At 45.5% G+C, this 19,267-nt stretch overlaps 1 protein-coding gene across 1 annotated transcript in view; it reads right to left on the reverse strand.

Moving 5' to 3' along the window:
* Positions 1 to 19,267, reverse strand: part of ITPK1 (inositol-tetrakisphosphate 1-kinase) — a 480,681-nt gene that overhangs the window by 22,360 nt on the left and 439,054 nt on the right. The window contains exons 9-10 of the mRNA XM_069208217.1: positions 18,632 to 18,699; positions 9,878 to 10,040 (exon numbers count right to left, since the gene is read on the reverse strand). Coding sequence (XP_069064318.1) covers positions 9,878 to 10,040; positions 18,632 to 18,699 — 231 coding nt within the window. The remainder of the gene's footprint in view (positions 1 to 9,877; positions 10,041 to 18,631; positions 18,700 to 19,267) is intronic.

Below are 19,267 nucleotides of genomic sequence, written 5' to 3' on the forward strand. Positions count from 1 at the left end.
CATGGTATATGTTGTACCCCTATAAAATATTTGTGAACTGTATTTTAGCATGGGTAAATACGATGTGTAGATTTGCTCATGTGAAAATCCATTGAGCATTTGCAAGTTCATTTTCCATCCAGCCACTTTCTTCCCAACCCTGGAAGAAGTTCTAATTCTGCCATTGTCAGGAGTAAATGTCCAACCTTTCTTATTATGGGAAAATATTAGAGAGAAGCTGGTAAAAATCTTTAAAACATGCAGGTTAGTAGGTTTGCAGACTCAAAGGCATTCCTGCCCTGTAACTATTGCTTACTGCTTCCTCCAGCCCCACTATGCAGATCTGCAGAAAGGTGTCAAAATAAGGAAATTGCTACAGTAGGGATTGAAACTCCAAGTATTCAAGCCCTACTATGGTAGTAGCCCTGGCATAATCAGAGAGGCTATTAATTGCTGCCATAATTTGTCGCCACACTACATGGCACCAAAGGGACAAGTAGATCTTTTTACAGGACAAGTAGATTTGAGAAGCAACCTGTCCCCTGGACAAGTAGATATTTTAATAAATTCCACACCCCTGAGCCTCTTCTTACCTGCTTAGAAACCACTGGTCTGAGTGCGCTATCTATGAATGACCAAAAATACAAATACAAAAAATACAAAGTAAAAGGATTTCTGGTTATGAATTAATTTAAGTGTGACACAGCAAGCTTTAACTTAATTGAATTTATTTCAGTGAATTTATTTAGGCTTACTAAGAATGGAAACCAGAATGTGGACTATGGTTTGGCTATTACATTATCAAGTGCTAGTGAAATGTCGGTTCGAAAATTAATACTGCAGGAGTATTAAAATAACTGCCACCTTGGTGGCAGAAACCTTGTAGAAGGACAAGTCTGCACACAAATTTGCAACTACTGGTTGAGCCTTTATCCATTTAAAAGCACAAAAAATGAGCTAAAAATTAATTAACCTATTTCCTTCTGAAGGCACATCTCTAATTTTTAAGGCACTGCGGAGGAGAGACAGATAAGGTGCTGTGAAAGCTGGACATTAGGGTTTTATCAGGCTTGACTTGGCTCTTGCTGAAGTATACAAAAAAGTGATGGATGGAATGCTTGAATTAATCTCAGCCAATGGCAATTACTTCTGCCACATCCCAATATTAGTTTGCACAACATGTCAATTCAGTTAGGATCCTGCCATATGCAAATCAGTTTCAATCATTGTCTAATGGACACAGTCAGACCACACTGCCAAGCCAGATCCTCACTGACCCAAAACACAAGAATACTCAAGACCGGTTTCACCTTATTAGGGCTAATGAGGTGGAAAGGTGTGCAAAGTAACAATGGACTGGGATGCAGCCCCGAGAAGTTACCAGTGGCTGTGAATAATTCAAGCATTCTACCCACCACTTTTTTGAATACTTTTGAATTCGCTTTCTGCACACCTTTCAAGAAACCATGAGGGGTAACCTATGAGGAAGCTACATTTTGGGATTTTGGTACCATGGCGTGCCCCTCTGTAATTTGGAAGCGGAAGATGCAGACTCCCTTGTCTGGCTGGTGCACTCTTGAACACTGCCCCCCTTCATCAAACATGATGGTAGCCACTGCTTATAATCTCTGTCTGATGCCAATGAGGATCTGGGACGGATACTCCTCTTACATTAAGCTCAACAGATGAACACCTGCCTAGCCAATGCTCTGGAGTACCATGTGAGCCTGTACTTGTGTGTTGTCAGAGTGCATGAAGTACAAGTTACTTACCTTTGGTAAGGAAATATCTGGTAGAGACATATTCTGGTTGCGGATTCCTTACCTTAGAATTTTCCCCCAGGCGTCAGACTGGATCTGGAGATTTTTCTTCGAGCAATACCCTTACGCGTAGGTAGGTGGCGTCGGTCGACTCCGCAGACGTCGTGGTCGCCGTGATGACGTCGGGAGTAGGACATAGACGCCGCCCTCGCGCAGTGACCTCAGCTTCTTTTAACGACTTTCCACGCCAGAGCGCAGAGCCACTAAGAACACTGAGATTGGTGCGCCAGAGCTAAGGACCAGAAAGAAGGAATCCCTGTCCCTAGAAATCAGTTTGCAAGCGGGGAGGATGGGTGGGCGGTAAGGAATCTGCAAATAGAATATGTCTCCACCAGATATTTCCTTACCGAAGGTAAGTAACTTGTACATCCGATTGAGACTTCTAGTTGCAGATTCCTTACCTTAGAATAGATACCCAAGCAATGCCATCCTCGGTGGTGGGCTGCGAACCAAGTTCATACTAGAAAGTCCTGCAGGACCGAACGACCAAAGTAGCCATCACAACAGACCTGACTATCCAGGCAGTAATGCCTAGCAAGCGTGTGCAGGGATGCCCACGTAGCTGCCTGACAAATATCCAGGACAGGAACTCCGTGTGCTACGCAGTGGAAGCAGCAACTGCTCTGGTAGAATGAGCATGCAAGCCTTCAGGAGCCAAAGCGCAGCACAGTTTGATGCAATGAAGCACCCATCGAGAGATGTTACGCTTTTGCACCGACTTCCCTTTCTTCGCACCCACATAGCCAACAAAGAATTGATCGTCCACCCGGAAATCTTTAGTACGATTGAGGATATCGCCAACGATCTTTTTGGGTCCAGACGGTGGAGTCTCTCCTCCTCATGGGAAGGATGTGGGGGTGCGTAGAAGGTAGGCAAAGTGATGGACTGGCCTACATGAAATGGTGTAACCACCTTAGGAAGGAAGGAAGCTCTAGTGCGTAACACCACTTTGTCAGGGTGTACAGACAAGTATGGAGGCTTTGAAGAAAGGGCCTGAAGCTCACTCACCCTGCGAGCAGAGGTGATAGCGACAAGTAAGACAGTTTTGAATGTGAGGAGACGCAAGGGACAATTAAGCATTGGCTCAAAGGGGGTACACATTAAGTAAGTAAGTACAAGATTAAGATCCCACTGAGGCATGATGAACTGAGTGGGAGGAAATAAGTAGGTAAGACCTTTTAAGAACCTACTCACAATAGGAGATTTAAAGAGTGAGGGCAGATCAGGAAGCCTAAGAAAGGCGTAAATGGCAGACAAATACCATTTAAGGGTGCCCAAAGCAGAGCCCTGCTAGGCTAAAGAAAGAATGAACAGAAGAACCTCTGACAGAGGGGCAGAAGGGGGGGGTCAATAAATTTGTTAGTACACCATGCCACAAATTTATTCCAACGACAGGCGTATATAGTTTTAGTCGATGGACGCCTGGCTGCCAAGATAACCCTACAGACTTCGGGTGGAAGGGCAACTGCCGTCAACTGTTGCCGCTCAATCTCCACGCATGAAGGCGGAGGTTGGACAGGTTCGGGTGGAGAATCGTCCCCTGCTGCTGCAGCAGAAGATCTGCCTGAACAGGCAGTCTGAGTGGAGGATCTATTGACATGCTCAATAGCTCTGGATACCACACTCTTCAAGACCAGTCCGGAGCCACCAAGATAACTTGGGCCCAGTTGTACTTGATTTTCTTGAGAACTCTGGGCAGAAGAGGGATAGGCGGGAAGGCCTAAAGGAGGCCGGAGTTCCACTCGAGACGAAAAGCGCCTCTGAGCGAGTGCTGCCTTGGAAACTCCAACGTGCAAAACAGCTGACAATGCGTGTTCTTTTCGGTACAAACAGATCTAACCAAGGCTCTACCCACTTGAGAAAGAGACCTTGCGCCACCTCCGGGTTGAGACGCCATTCGTGATCGACTGTGCGTCGGCAGCTGAGTTCGTCTGCTCTGGTGTTGAGAGCCCCCCAGATGTTGAACCATCAGAGTAATGCCCTGATATGCCAACCATGTCCAGAGGCGTAGTGCCTCCTGACAAAGGGTCCAGGACCCTACCCCGCCTTGTTTGTTGGAGTACCACATGGCGGTAGTGTTGTCCGTGAACACCTGCACCACTTTCCCTTTGAAAGAGGGAAGGAATGCTTTTAACGCAAGCAAGTTCCAGCATATTTATGTGGAGTCCCGACTCCGCCGGAGACCAGAGGCCTCTGATCTCCACCTCCCACATGTGGCCGCCCCAACCTAGAAGTGACACATCTGTCACTATAGAGAGATCTAGCTGGGGAAGGGAGAGGGATCTGCCGTTGACCCAATTTGGATTCGAAAGCCACCATTGCAGGTCTTTCGCAGTCCCCTCCGACATCTGGACCATGTCGGAGAGATTTCCCTGATGCTGCGCCCACTGGAACTTCAGGTCCCACTGCAGAGCCCGCATATGCCATCTGGCATGTGTTACTAGCAGGATGCAGGAAGCCATGAGGCCCAGCAGCCTCAGAGTCAGTCTCACCGAAACCAAAGACCGAGGCTGAAAGATCGGAATCACAGCCTAAATGTCTTGGACTCGCTTGTCAGGAGGATAAGCCTGAAATTGCACTGTGTCCAGAACAGCTCCAATGAAAGGGAGCCTCTGAGAGGGAGTCAGGTGTGGCTTCTGCATGTTTATAGTGAACCCCAGCTGGTGCAGGAGGTTCGCCGCAGTCTGAAGGTGGGAGACGACTGTCTGGGGTGAAGGCGCCTTCAACAGCCAGTCGTCGAGGTAGGGGAAGACTGAGACCCCTAACCTGCACAGATGAGCTGCAACCACTGCCATCACTTTCGTGAACACCCGAGGGGCGCTGTTAAGGCCGAAAAGGAGCACAGTAAACTGAAAGTGACCTACCACGAATCGTAGGTAAAGTCTGTGAGCAGGCAGGATGGGGATGTGGAAATAGGCGTCCTGCAAGTCCAACGCTACCATCCAGTCTCCTGGGTCCAAGGCAGAAAAAACCTGAGCCAGAGTTAGCATTTTGAATTTCTCCTTCTTGAGGAAGGAGTTCAGGTCCCGAAGGTCTAGGATAGGAAGTAAGCCCTTGTCCTTCTCTGGAATCAGAAAGTAGTGGAAATAATAACCACAACCTACTTTGGGCACAGGGACCCTTTCTTTAGCTCCCTTGGCCAAGACAGCCGCGACTTCCTGGCGGAGAAGCACCAAATGATCCTCTGGAAGATGATGGAAGGATGGTGGCATGTGTGGTGGTGCAGATTCGAAAGGGAGGGAGTAGCCCTTCCGAATGATCTGCAAAACCCACCCGTCCGTTGTGATATGTTCCCAGTGGGGCAGGTGATGGTGGATCCTGCCACCAACTGGGTGGGAGTGAGGGGACAGACTAGGAGGGTTTGGAGGCTGCAGCGGGGGCAATGGTGTGCTGGACATACCTCTGGCGCCCTGTCCCACGGCCACATGGGATTCCACGTCCTCGGCCACGCATAGGCTGTCCAGCGTGCATGGCACAGTGGCTGGGTAGAGGACACGACACAGCCCCCCTTCTGTGTCCACAAAAGGGACAAAAAGCGGACTGTGGTGGGCGTGTGGTGGAGGAATGACCAAGGGACCGAGCCGTAGCCCGGGAGTCCTTGAGTCTTTCCAAGGCCGAGTCCGCTTTGTCTCCGAAGGGATGGGTGCCATCAAAGGGCATGTCCATGAGTGACTGTTGGATATCCCCCGAGAAGCCAGAAGTGTGTAACCAGGCATGGCGCAGTAAGGCCACCGCCATCGCAACCGATCTGCCCAGAGAGTCGGTCGTATCCAGCCCACAACGGATAGTGAACTTTGCCGCGTATCTCCCATCTTTTACTGCTTGGGAGACGATAGCACGGGCCTCCTCCGGTATCTGCAGCAGGGCTTGCGCAACCGTATCCCACAGGGAGTGGGTGTAACGGCCCAAAATACATGCGGTGTTCACAGACCGCAGTGTGAGGCTGGAGGAAGAAAACAACTTCTTGCCAAATTGTTCCAGCCTTTTGGATTCCCTATCCAGGGATGTGGAAGGGAACGCGCCAGAAGAAGAGGAAGCCTGGATTACAAGACTCTCAGACATAGGGTGTTGGTACAGGAATTTTGGGTCTTTCGGCACGGACCGATGGCGGAGAGCGATAGTCCTGTTCACAGGAGCCCCTGTGTTGGTTTTCGACCATGTGCCCAAAAGGACATCAGTGAGGGCCTCATTGAATGGGAGAAGGGGTTCCCAAGTAGAAGCCTCAGGCTGAAGCACCTCTGTCAAGAGATTAGACCTGACTTCCACAGTAGGTAGCTCAAGGCCAAGGACCTCAGCTGTCCTACTGACCACCATACTGTAAGTAGTCCCTCCGCTGTAGCCACGGTAGGAGGAGACAGCATGCCAGCGTCAGGAGAAGTATCTAGACCACTGGCTTCGCCCAAATCCTGTGCCCAGTCCATAGCAGGGTCACCCTGGTATTCATAAGGGTCCAAGGACCCCTCCAATTCCTCCCCGTATTCGTACCCATATGAAAAAAGGTCTGAATCTGACCTCGGGCGAATAGGGCCCACCGAAGCCGATGGCGGCGGCGGCCGACGCCGCTCCGACTCTGAGTCATTGGGGATAAGAATTTGGTTGACGTCGATAGTGGGCACGATCAATGTTGGGAGCGTCCACAATCGACCCAGTGCCGGGAAAGGTTGCAAAGGTGCGACTGGCGTCGGTGCGGATCTGCGCATGGATCCGGAGACGACATCAGTGGCCGGGGCCAAAGCCACCAGCGCGGAACACGAAGGCCCCTCAGCGGAACCCCTTGGGCCCGAAGGCGCCGTATCGGGGTCAGCTCGCCCAAAGATGAGGCACATGGCCTCATAAAACTCCTTAAGTTGGGTGGGAGTCGCTCTGGGAAACTCGGGGAAGTGCGGAGTCGACCCAGATGCAGGCTCCAAGGACGGAGGCCTTGTGCTTGGAGGCTCGTCCCGTGTCGCGTCGGCCAAGCAACGGGGTGAAGTCGGAGAGCGATGGGACTTCTTCGACTTCTTCTTCTTCTTACCTTGACCCGAGGACTTCGAAGAAGACGAGTGGTGATGACTCCGCGACCGATCTAGAGACCTTCTTCTCGAGCGAGACTGGGACATACGCGGAGTCAAGTGCTGGGCCGCCATTAGCTTTAGGGACCGCTCCCTCAAAGGTTTCGGGTGCATGGCCCGACACTCAGAGCACGACTTTGGGGACATCTCGATGCACCAAAGACGTACACAAAAAAACTCGACAAAACAGTTGAATTCGGCCCAAAAATAGCCAGGGTAGCTCTCTACGGATCAGCGCGTGGCACGGAAAGAAAAGAACTGACGTCACTGCGCGAGGATGGCATCTAAGTACTACTCCTGACGTCATCACGGCGACCACGGCGCCTGTGAAGTCGATCGACACCACCTACCGACACGCAAGGGTATTGCTCGAAGAAAAATCTCCAAATCCAGTCTGACGCCTGGGGGAAAATTCTAAGGTAAGGAATCTGCAACTAGAAGTCTCTATCAGATTACCTAATTTATCCCTCTCCCTTACAATCAGTAACTGTAAAGCACTGAGACAGGGTGGCTCTGTTTACTCCATACAAGTGTAACAAACCAGTACATTTATGGGTTTTTTCACATATTTTTCGTGTTTATACTCTTCCGAGAAACTCATAAGTGTCCCCCAAAACAAAAGTGTGCTTCAATAGTAGTCAAGGGAGTCAAACTCTCCAATATGTCACATGTCCTCCAGAGGGAAGCACAACATTAGCTGTGCAGAGGGAAAACAATAGGTCTGATGTAACATTAGTCTACTAACAAAAAGTGGTTCCATATTGTGCACCAACTTTTTTGTGAATGGAATAGTATTCTGCAAACCAACTGATGTGCTAAAAGGTTGGTTCACAATATACTGAATCCCAGGACATCTCAGAAAGACCAGCCTAATTCATATCCTTTTGTTTTATTAAGCATGTCGCAATTTGCGACCCCTGTGTGCTTGGTTGCAATCACATGGCTGGTGGCCTGAAAGTACATTAGTATACTATTACTATGATTGCATTTCAAAACTGAAAAACAACTTAAGCCCATATTCATTCCAGGAACAGTGTTGCATTCCCATTTTTTTTTTTTTAAAGAAAGGAACTTTCAGTTTTGAAAACTTCGGAGGGAGCAGACAGCCTTTTAACCCCCTCTCTGCCAGTCGCTGACACCCCAATTCCAAAAGGAGAAAGGGTCACAAATGGACACATTCCCTCTTACAAATCAGTTACCAAACCAAATTGTGGGTCTGTAACTCACAAGTGGTTTGCGACCGCAATGCAGTTGTAAGCCACTGTCCTGTTATGACTCAGAAGGGGTAATGTTACTTACCCTGTAAGCATCTGTACATAGCGGAAGTACACGTTCAAAACCGATGGCAGAGAAAGATTTAACTATGAAGTTGATGCTCAAGCGCACTGCCAACTAAAAGAGAAGTCACACCATACCTCATGACTCACAACACTTCTTCAAAGTAAAACAGCTTGCAAACGCCCGAGCCCAACACTAGATGGCAGGAGTTTGCAGAACATGGGTATTTATAGCCACACATACTACAGACATTTCTGACTCGTAAAAGGGCTTTTGTACATGAAGAAAACCCTTTTGTTTTGCAATTCACAGGGTTTGCAATTGCAAAAGGGCTTTTTACATGAGGCTCAAAATATTTTCTGCACTATTGCAACTATAAGAGCCAGATAACTATCTTGTATTCAGAAAACTACTTAAGATACGGCTCTTTCCTTCATGACCACTATATTCAGATAGCTATGGACTGCATATGCCTATGTTGTTAAATATTTTTTATCTGATTATGTGTGTATTCTAGTTATATATAGTTCTTTAAAAAATATGTATCACTACTATGTCATAACAATAAATTACACACATACTCTTTAAATCTGTTTAACTAATGTATATTTACTCACGGTTTAAATATGTATATGTATGTGTATGTGCATATATGTGTGTGTATTAGTGCGTGTACGTATGTGTGTGTGTATGTTATTCTATGCTTAACATGTTCATAGGTCATTGCATAAATCCTAGATAAGTTGTTATACTAGTGCTTATCAATCTATCCTTCATTCCCACTCTGACTCATCCCAAATCCATTCTACAACTTTCATCTCCTAAATAACCCTGCCTAAGCTCTTCCCTCCTCTTCCACATCTAACTCAACCAAAACTCACTTTACTACCATGATCTCCCAAACAACTGTACTAAATTCTCCCTCAATTATCTCACCCTGCTACTATGATCTCCCTAACCCTTTCCACAAACTCTTCCCTCCTCCATCCCCCCTTTACTCATCCCAAGCCTAAATCCTATTACCATAAACTCCCAATTAACACTTCTAGATTCTTCCCTCCTCCACCCCTCCATTACTCTAAGTCAATCCAACTAACAAACTCACATATCCGCGGCTCAAATTAATTCATAATAATACTAAAACTGTACTCATATACTAATCCACCACTAATTCCTTTTGGGTTCCGGAGTAGTGTGCTACTTGCCGAAAAGCGCTTTGTCTCGTCAGGGGTAGTAAACCCTATATAAATACTATTACAATACAATACAATAAACCAACCATACCTTAACTCATACATATTTTTCATCCTACTACAAAAAGATCCGGCAGCAGTCATGCCTGAAAGATTGAAAAATAGTTTTTTTGGCTCAAAGGATATTCTATACAAACAAGTGCCTAGGTAAGTGTAAAGTCAAACATCTAGAAATACTGCCTGAGGCAAAGCACTCAAACTGGACCGTCCCACCATGAGGACCCAAAGCAAAACTCAAGGATTTATGTGCTGATGCTCAGGTGGGAGAAGAGTGATACACTCTGAAGCTCTACCAATACCTCAAGAAATACTTTTTTATTGGGGCTTTGCAGTGCGAATAGAGTTCAGAAGTCTATTGAAAAGTCAAGCTGGTTCCAACAATATTACTAGAGGCAGTTGGGAGGTTTTTGAAAATGTCTTGCAGTTGGATGTGGCAGTCATTGGCTGAACTAAGGCAAATGTGAACTGAAGAAATGAATTAAGTCTGCTACTGTACCTGGGAATGCATTGATGTCAATGACCGCATGCTGGCCAGTCTGGTTGTTGATGATGATGTCAATGCCGAAGAGGGAAACACCCAATGCCTGTCTCAACGCCTTTGAGATCTCACGAATTACATCATCGCGTGGCCGCTCAAAGACTCCTTCCACTTTATCAAGCTAGGAAATAGATAAAGTATTCAAAGTCAGCAATGGTTTCCAAGCCACACCCGCTTTCGCAGGGACTGTACATATACAAGGGATTTAAAGCTTTGTACTCACAAGGGGAATTTAGGCCTGAAATGGACCTTATCGTAAGCATAGCAGAACAAACGTATGGGTGCTCTCAAATTTTGTATCCCTGACAGTAAGACCCAATCCCGCTATGAACAAACACTTTGTTAATCATACATCATCCTTCAAACTCTTGCTACAGTACCTTTACCTAACACAATATTAAAGTATTTATTACTGTATGTATTTGAAGGCTTGTGCCTCTAACCACGATACACAATCTGCTATTCCCATACGGATTTTCTCCAAAAAACACTGCGCTTCCAAACTACTAAGCTAGGTGTCTTATACTTACTTCACACTATTATCTCTAATACTAGCACCTACAAAACCACCATGTCCCTGCTCAAGTTTTTACTCTCACCTCTGTGCACAATTCGACCAATAGCCTCCAGATGCTTAATTGGTTTTGTCACTCAAATCTACATTTTCCAAGCTTTTTTCCTTTTTGAGCTTTAGATGTTAGGCAAACCTTATGTACTCAGAACATTCACAAGTAAAACATACACATATATTGGGGCTTTGGATCATCCTTTCTCAATTACTGATCTTTTCAACTGCCATTCACATTTTACTTTCACATACCACAGCAGACATTGTGGGGCAACAGGTCAGCTCACTTCAGACATTGGCTTTCTTGTACTTTGAGTGATGTCTTTTTTTTGCCTGATCATGCTTAGTTTACATCCACATAAAAATACATGCACTTACATTCAGAGGTAGTGGGACTATACTATAGCTAGCCAGTGTGTTCTTATTTCTAATTTGTATCATTTTTGTCATATTTGTGTTTTTAAATGATTTCTTTAGGTTGCAATAATTCAAAGACAATAGTGTCCTTTCTTTGTGGGGATAAGAATCATATGTTCCGGTGATGTACATTAAACCTAAAAAAGATTTCTATACCTGTTAAATGAACACCTATCTGCTAGGAGACTGCAGACTGATAGACTTGGCATCTTTGGCGTGGTCTCCCCTAACTTTATGCCTCTGCTTCCCACGTTGTTTTTGTGTGCTGGACTCTGTTTTTGCTGTTTTGTTTGCCCTGGACACGATCACTGCTGACCAGTGCTAAAGTGTAAGTGTTCCCTGTATAAATTATATGTGTAAATTGGCTTATCCATGATTGGCATATATGATTTACTAATAAGTCCCTAGTAGGGTGCACTAGAGGTGCCCAGGGCCTATAAATCAAATGCTACTAGTGGGCCTGCAGCACTGGTTATCCCTCCCACACTAGTAGCCCTGTAAACATGGCTCAGACCTACCACTGCAGTGTCTGTGTGTGCAGTTTTAAACCGCCAATTATATTTGCAAGTGAACCCACTTGCCAGGCCTAAACCTTCCCTTTTTATACAAGTACTGCACCACTAAGATAGGCCCTAGGTAGCCCCATGGGCAGGGTGCAGTGTGTGTTAAAGGTGGGACATGTACTGCTGTGTGTTACATGTTCTAACAGTGAACTACTGCTAAATTCAGTCTTCACTGCTACAAGGCCTATCTCTCTCATAGGTTAACATGGGGGACTACCTTTAAATAACTTTCAAGTGCAAATTCCCTTTGAGAGCAGATAGAAATATGGAGTTTATGGTCTCTGAACTCACAATTGAAAACTACATATTTTAGTGAAGTTGGTTTTTAGATTGTTAGTTTGGAAAATGCCACTTTTACAATGTAGGCATTTTCTTCCTTAAACCATTCTGTGACTCTGACTGTTTGTGGATTGCTTGTCTGGGTCAGTTTGACAGTTGGGCTGTTTGTGACTCCTCTCTAGACAGTGAGACAAATGGTGCTAGGGTGTAGCCTGCATATCCTGATGAGCCATCTGTGCTAGAGTGGAGGGAGGAGTGGTCACTCACACCTAAAAGGGCTCTGCCTGCCCTCACACAATGCAGTCTCCAATCCCATGGTGTGTGGCTGGGGCCTAGTCTGAACAACAGAGACTTTCCTTTGAAGTAAACCTACTTCAAAAGCAGAACAGGGTATAGGTATTGGACCAAACACCCCTGAAAACTAGATTACTTCTGGAACCAAGAGGATCCTCTGCCATAGGGAAGAGTAAGAGGAGGAGTACTGCCCCTCTGCCTGTGACTGTGCTTTGCTGGGTTGGCCTGCAGTAGCTGCTTCTGCCTGAAAGGGGACAAAGACTGACTTTTGCGCGACTTCCCACTGGTGAAGAATCTCCAAGGGCTTGAACTGAGCTTGCCTCCTGTTGTTGAAGTCTCAGGGACATCAAAGACTTCTCTCTGCCAGCACCTGGTCTTTCTGCTGAGACTCCTGCTCTGACAAGTGGTGCCCTAACCGGTCTCTGGGCCCCTGGAAGGTGAAGCTGCTGGAAAAGGACAGAAATTCATGCACAGCCCACTGTGCGGAGAAACTTTCAACACACCATCCCGCAACTGGACTGATAAACGACGTGCCGCTGGCGTCGCTGCTAAAATCGACGCTCCACCTACATTGCGGCTTGGCGATCGATGCATCACGGCTGGAGAAATCATGCACAACACCCGCTGGCGGCTGCTGATAACAACGCAAGCCCCAGGCAGCACTGTTTCCTGACACCGTGCAACCGAATTTCGAAGGCAACATCAATGGGTGTAAAAAAACAACGCTAATTCTGCCCGGACCCGAGGTGCCCATTTAGGAATCGACTCATCGCTCTCTTGCGGGACAGAAGAAACTACGCACGCCGGCCCGACTGGAGAACGAATGACATACGGTTTTGCTTGCAAGTGAGAAATCGACACTGCTGGCCTCTTTCGAGGCACACTTGCTCGTACGACTTTATTGTTTACATTAACCAGGTACTTTGTGTAACAACAGCATTCTCACTGTTCTCTAGGGATTAAGACTCTTATTCTTTTTAAAATTCCTATCTTGACTTGTGTATGTTGGATTTTTGTCATTCAGGTCTTGTTTGATTTAGATAAATATTACCTATTTTTCTAAACTGGTGTGGTGTCCATTTTGTAGTGTTTTCCCTGTATTTCTGTTTGTGTTGGTACAAATACTTTACACATTGCTTCTGAAGTTAAGCCTGCCTGCTCGTGCCAAGCTACCAAGGTGGTAAGCGGGGGTTAACTGAGGGTGATTCTCCTTTACCCTGACTAGAGTGAGGGTCCTTGCTTGGGCAGGGGGTAACCTAACTGCCAACCAAAGACCCCATTTCAGACTGTTCCATTTTTTTTTGCAGTCATATCTACCACGTTTAGTAGACTGCAATCAAAATAAAATGTATATCACCATAGCAGTACCTTGCCCTAGTCAGGTCTTCTCATTTTGTCAATACTACTTTAATGTAGTGAAACAATGTGAGTAAAGTATTCTAAAAGTAATGCTTCTTCATGTCTATACTCTCTGTACCTCTTCCCATACATTTACTTTATTCACTACTAATATACACTGACTCTTCATATAGATCTTCGTCCTGCTATCAATAACTAATACTTCACACAGTTTCCAACAGCATAGATCGGTGATGGTTTCAGTAGTCAAAGTGGGCGGGATCAGAGGAGCACGACGTGCCCCCTACTTTAATTTATGAAAAAACGTTCCCCTATTTTTAGGTTGAGCACGGCTGCGCCATAGTGCTGCTTTTCCTATGTCTCAGTATACATCTGGGCTTTTTAACTACCCCCACCTCACGCTCATTAGTACCACTTGTTCGTGGCCTTGCCCTTCAAAAATCCTTCGATTACATTGGTAAATGGCTTATGTTTGTCCCTCCTTGGGGAGGTTTTGTTACTGCCTTGGCCATCGCCCCAGTTACCTGGCTAATTGCACTTTTGCCCATAAGTTTGACTGCGAGCAAACTTCTTTTTCTTTTGTGTGTCTCTTTACACCAGTGCTAATGGCGGCTGTAGCGCTGTGAAGCGGCTCACTTATGTAAAACTGTTTTATTTTTCATTTTCAATTTATGAGGCACGAAAAGTCTGGTTAGGAGTTTACAACGCTAATAGCTCTAACTCAAACGAATGCAAGACCCATTGCATTGCAAATGCTTGTTTATGGAAAGACAACCGGCCGAGGATGGTAAACTCCAACCATGCAAATGCTTCAGCTTAAGTTTTATTTAGGAAGTCTCCTGTGTTAGGAGACCAAGAGAGGGGCAAACAGCTTAACAATAAACAGGCCTCCTTGCCCGGCTGACTGCTTGCCTGAAAGTAACACAAACGCGCACAATTGGCTAATCTGCAAATATAAGGGGGGCTTTGGAGCAGGTACTGGTTTAATTGATCAAACCACATGAAGGTTTGTGATGACAAAGATGTATTCTCTTTGACAGACAGTCCAAGGGAGTTACCAGCTGAGCTGTAAAGTGTGTGCTTTTCAGGGCTATTAGATAAAAATAAGTCATTACGTACAGTCTGGGTGTTACCAAAACCTATACTTCGGAAGCACCATTTTATCTGAAACCTTTTTGCACATTTGGTAGCAGTCTGTCTTATACTGCGTGTAATGCAACTTTAACAAAATGACATACACGTTCCAGTGCTTTTTGTCACAGGCTGGGCCCTCGTAGCCCTAACAATACACAATTCTCCATTGCACCAACCAAGATTTTATTCTGTGGCTTTCTTGTTACACACAGAGTGCATTACCTGAGGTTTCATAATACACAATAGTGCCCTTACCACTGATTAACTTAACTTTTTGAAGTTTTTCATTTAAGTGGTGAGTTATTTTATATGTAGCTACCTGAAGGAGAATATATTTTTTTGAGCCACACCTTTGACCCCACCCCCACAGTCATTAACACTCCCCCCCCCAATTGCATGCAGCATCACAGTGCCCATATTTTTCTTAATGCACTTCGAACACAGGATGGGTTACTGACTAGAAGTAAGTAGAATGTCTGGAATAGTCTAACTCAGGTATGGCATGGTTTGTTGATTTCCATAGGAGAAGATCTGGCTTGCTCGGTTGTTGCAATTTAGACAGGGGATTAATTATCAAACACTATGACTGTTCATTAGATCACACGGATAATCTAGCTATGAGAATCTACTTTTGATATCTGCCACCTGAGTGAGAATCAAAGCTGTTTAATTTTTCAGGGGCTCCAACAGTCAGAGCTTCATGGTGGTCATGGAGTGAGAGGACATCTCAGCTACTTGCATCTACTGAGCTTCTGATGATTGAGGTGAATTAGAGTGGGACTGAGAAGGAGAATAGATACAGTCACAGGTTTGTTTGACATAAATGGTCCACATCGTGTTGAAGCTGCACGCAGGAAGCACAGTTTGGGTCACAGCACCTAGTTCTGCACAGTTATCAACCCGAAGAACTAATTAGTTTGCCTAGTTTCAAGCCCTCTAGGCCCAGGGACTCAGTTGTCAGATGTGCCTCCGAAATTAACACTTGACAGAAGCATGAGAGACTGGTTCACAATGATGTAGCCTGAAAGTACAAGAAGACAGATGCATGGGTCATGAGCATATCCACTGGTGTGTACTTCTCTAGGAGTGGTCATTCTGTTTATGTTTTACTTTTTTGTAGAGTGCAACTATGGAACCACTCGGGTATCTTGGCGCTAAAAGCACTTGCTGGTATTCATTGTTAAATACCAAGAAAAAGCCATATTTCTAGGCACCTCCTGAATCTTAGAAGGTCTGGCTCAGCCTTGAGAGAAACTGGAAGCCATTTCTACTTCCGAATAGCTATGACGAGGAGAACATGTTCAGCATTTACCGGTAATACTTAGGAACCACTGAATTATAGCGAGAAGCTGATCTTAGAGTGTGGCTGGGAAGATGCTAACTGAAATAGGACCAAAAGGAAGAGCTGTTGGTTTAATAGATCACCTTATGGATGAGGCAAAGATTTTTTTTTTTTTAATTATTTCACCAGCAACCAATGCAGTTGAGCCATGACTGGGGAAATGTGAAAGGTGCGACAGGCACCGCTGACTAGCCTAGCAGCAACATTTTGAATCATGTATAGTTTCTTGGTAAGAAGCGTTAATAGTCCCAAGTACAGAGCATTAGAGTAATCTAACCACAATGAAACTTAAGTGCTCAAAATGTTGTTCTTTCTTGACAGTGGGAAGTATCTCTTGGGGTTCTAGGTGCCAAGTCATTGAAGCTGTTGTATGAGAAGGCAGCAGTGTCACCGTACCAGGGTGAGTATGGTGGGAAAACATGCCGGGTTGTCGATCAGAAAAAAAGCATGGATGAACCAAAGGCAGAGTAGATATTTGGGGTTGAATGTGACAATGTGGAATTGACCCACTTGAACTGTATGGAGCACAACCCAGTTTACAAAGAAAACAGTATATAATTAAGGAGGGGTCTCAGCAGGGCTGGCTTTTGGGTGGTGCGGCCGCACCGGGTGCTGACCTCAGGGGGGCGCTGTGTTGAGTAATAATTTCCGAAACTTGCAATTTAAAAGCACCTGCTGAAAAGCTCCTTGTGCGTCCAACCTTCAAGAAACAATAAAAATGTCAAGATACCTCTTGTGATTAATGTTCCTGCTAGGGCGAGAGATGGGAATTTTGCCTAGTGGCAGTTTTGACTCAACATAAAGTAGCAATGAGGGTTAATATGCCTGCTGCAAAAAACAGAACTATGGGGCATATTTATTTTCTTGCACCCTTTAGCGCCCACCTAACGCCACCATGTGTGTGTCATATTTAAAATATAGCACACCATGGCGGTAGTATGGGGACTAGCGTCAGAATTTTTTACCTAGTCCGGTGCTTTGCAGGATTAGCTTCAAAAAAAGTATGCTAATCCTGCAAAGCACCCAGAGTCCCATTTTAACCAATGGAAGCCTCCTTTTAATGCCTGTTCTGAACAGGCGTTAAAAATGCTGGAAGAAAATGACGCAAAGAAATCTGACAGATTTCTTTGTATCATTTTTTTGCCCCCCCTAACGGAGGTATGCCCTCTTTGCATACATTATGCCTGGCGCTGGCATAATGTAGCGCAAAGGGTTACAAAGTGGCGCAATGCATGCATTGCACCAATTTGTAAGTATGGTGCAACATTTTTAGCCTTCTAACGCCACATTAGCGGAAAAAAAAATGACACTAATGTGGCTTTAGAATGGCACTAGGGGGTTCTTAAGTATGCCCCTGTGGGGCATATTTGAAAAAAGTGGTGCTGCATACGGTGCTGCACCACTTTTCTTGCACCCCTCCTAACACCACCATGTGTGCGTCATATCTGATATACGGCGCACCATGGCGGTACTTAGGGGACTAGCGTCAGAATTTTTTTACACTAGTCCGGCGCTTTGCAGGATTAGCATTAAAAATGTTGACACTATTCCTGCAAAGCACCCAAAGGCCCACTGTAACCAATGGAAGCCTCCTTTTAATGCCTGGTCTGAGCAGGCGTTAAAAGTGCCAGAAAAAATGACGCAAAGAAATCTGTCAGATTTCTTTGCACCATTTTTTTGGCCCTCCTAACTGGGGGATGCCCCCTTTGCATACATTATGCCTGGCACAGGCATAATGTAGCACAAAGGGGTTACAAAGTGGTGCCATGCATGCACTGCGCCACTCTGTAAATATGGTGCAACCTTTTTAGCTTTCTCACGCCACATTAGCATAAAAAATGTATAATAATGTGGCTTTAGAATGGCACTAGGGGCTCTTAAGTATGCCCCTGTGGGGCATATTTGAAAAAAGTGGCGCTCCACCAAGTGCTGCACCACTTTTCTTGTGCCCCTGAGCACCCATCTAACGCCACCATGCGTGCGCTGTATTTAAAAAACGGCACACCATGGCGGTAGTGAGGGGACTAGCATCAGAATTTTTCGTGCTAGTCAGGCGCTTTGCAGGATTAGCGTACACAATGTTGATGCTAATACTGCAAAGCACCCAGAGGCCAATTGTAACCAATTGAAGCCTCTTATTAACACCTGCTCTGAGCAGGCGTTAAAAGTGCCGGAAAAAAATGACACAAAGAAATCTGTCAAGTTTCTTTGCACCGTTTTTTCGGGGCCCCTAACGGGAGGAATGCCATCTTTGCAAACATTATGCCTGGCGCAAGCATAATGTAGCACACTGCGCCACTTTGTAAATGGGCATTGGCGTTTTTGGCCTTCCAACGCCACATTAACATAAAAAAATAACGCTAATGTGGCGTTTAATTGGCGCTCGGGGCTCTTAAATATGCCCCTATATTTTATGTGGATAGCTGAGTGGATTAGTAAAGTCAGCCTTTGCAAGTGCTTTAAAACACATGAATGAATGTAAAAGAGGAGCGATGGAGAGATTTGATGGCACATTTGCCGGGTAGTAGTGAGTGAGTAAAACCGAGAAGGAGGTCATGGGGTGGGGGCGCCAAAAGTCCTAAAGCCGGTCCTGGGTCTGAGTGTCTGCAAGTGCCCTTCACCAGTCCGTGTTGTATCTCCCAAGTCGAGGGGCTCACGATGCGCTGCTGTGGTGACATCGAGCGCAGTAAACGCTAGGGACTCTTCTTAGATATTTACATGGAAATTACTTAGGCCAAAAAATAAATCATACTTACCGCTGTTAGCACTGAAGAGGATTCTGGCTTCGAAACATTGTGGCTGTTGAAAAATATGGATTCTCGGTCTGAAATACCAACAAACAAGATAAAGGTTAGCAGCCAGCTTACACAAGAAAAACAAGTGTTTTTTTAAATGGTAATGATTACTTTGGTATTGTGGCCTCCTGTTTTTAATGTGCGCATTCAGGGCGCTTTTACTTGACAAATTATGTCCCAAGTGCTACACAGAAACTGGTTATCTTTTAACTCACCACAGCAGTGTCCGCTATGAATTCATATTATTTTATAGAACATCCCTATTTTTTCTCAGGACTAAATGTAAAAGAAAATATTCCAGAGTCTACGCAAAATGCATGGGCGCTTCAGTCCGGCAATAGGTGGAGCTGCTATCAAGAAAACATGGAGAGGACCTTGCAGCATCCCGAAAAGAGTCGTCGGTCAGGCTGAATTAGTTGTGGGCGCTCGGTCAAAATGTTAACGGATGTCTGCATATTAAAAATGCTCAACACACACATACTTGGAAAAAAGCACGATCAACATGTTTTCAAGACTTAACTGTACAACACGAAAACATCTTACGATCGGACTTAAGACAATGATTTCAGAGCTTGAGACAAGTCACCTGATAAACTG

The sequence above is a fragment of the Pleurodeles waltl genome, chromosome 9 (genome assembly GCF_031143425.1).
Source record: "Pleurodeles waltl isolate 20211129_DDA chromosome 9, aPleWal1.hap1.20221129, whole genome shotgun sequence".
In the NCBI taxonomy this organism is placed as follows: Eukaryota; Metazoa; Chordata; class Amphibia; order Caudata; family Salamandridae; genus Pleurodeles; species Pleurodeles waltl.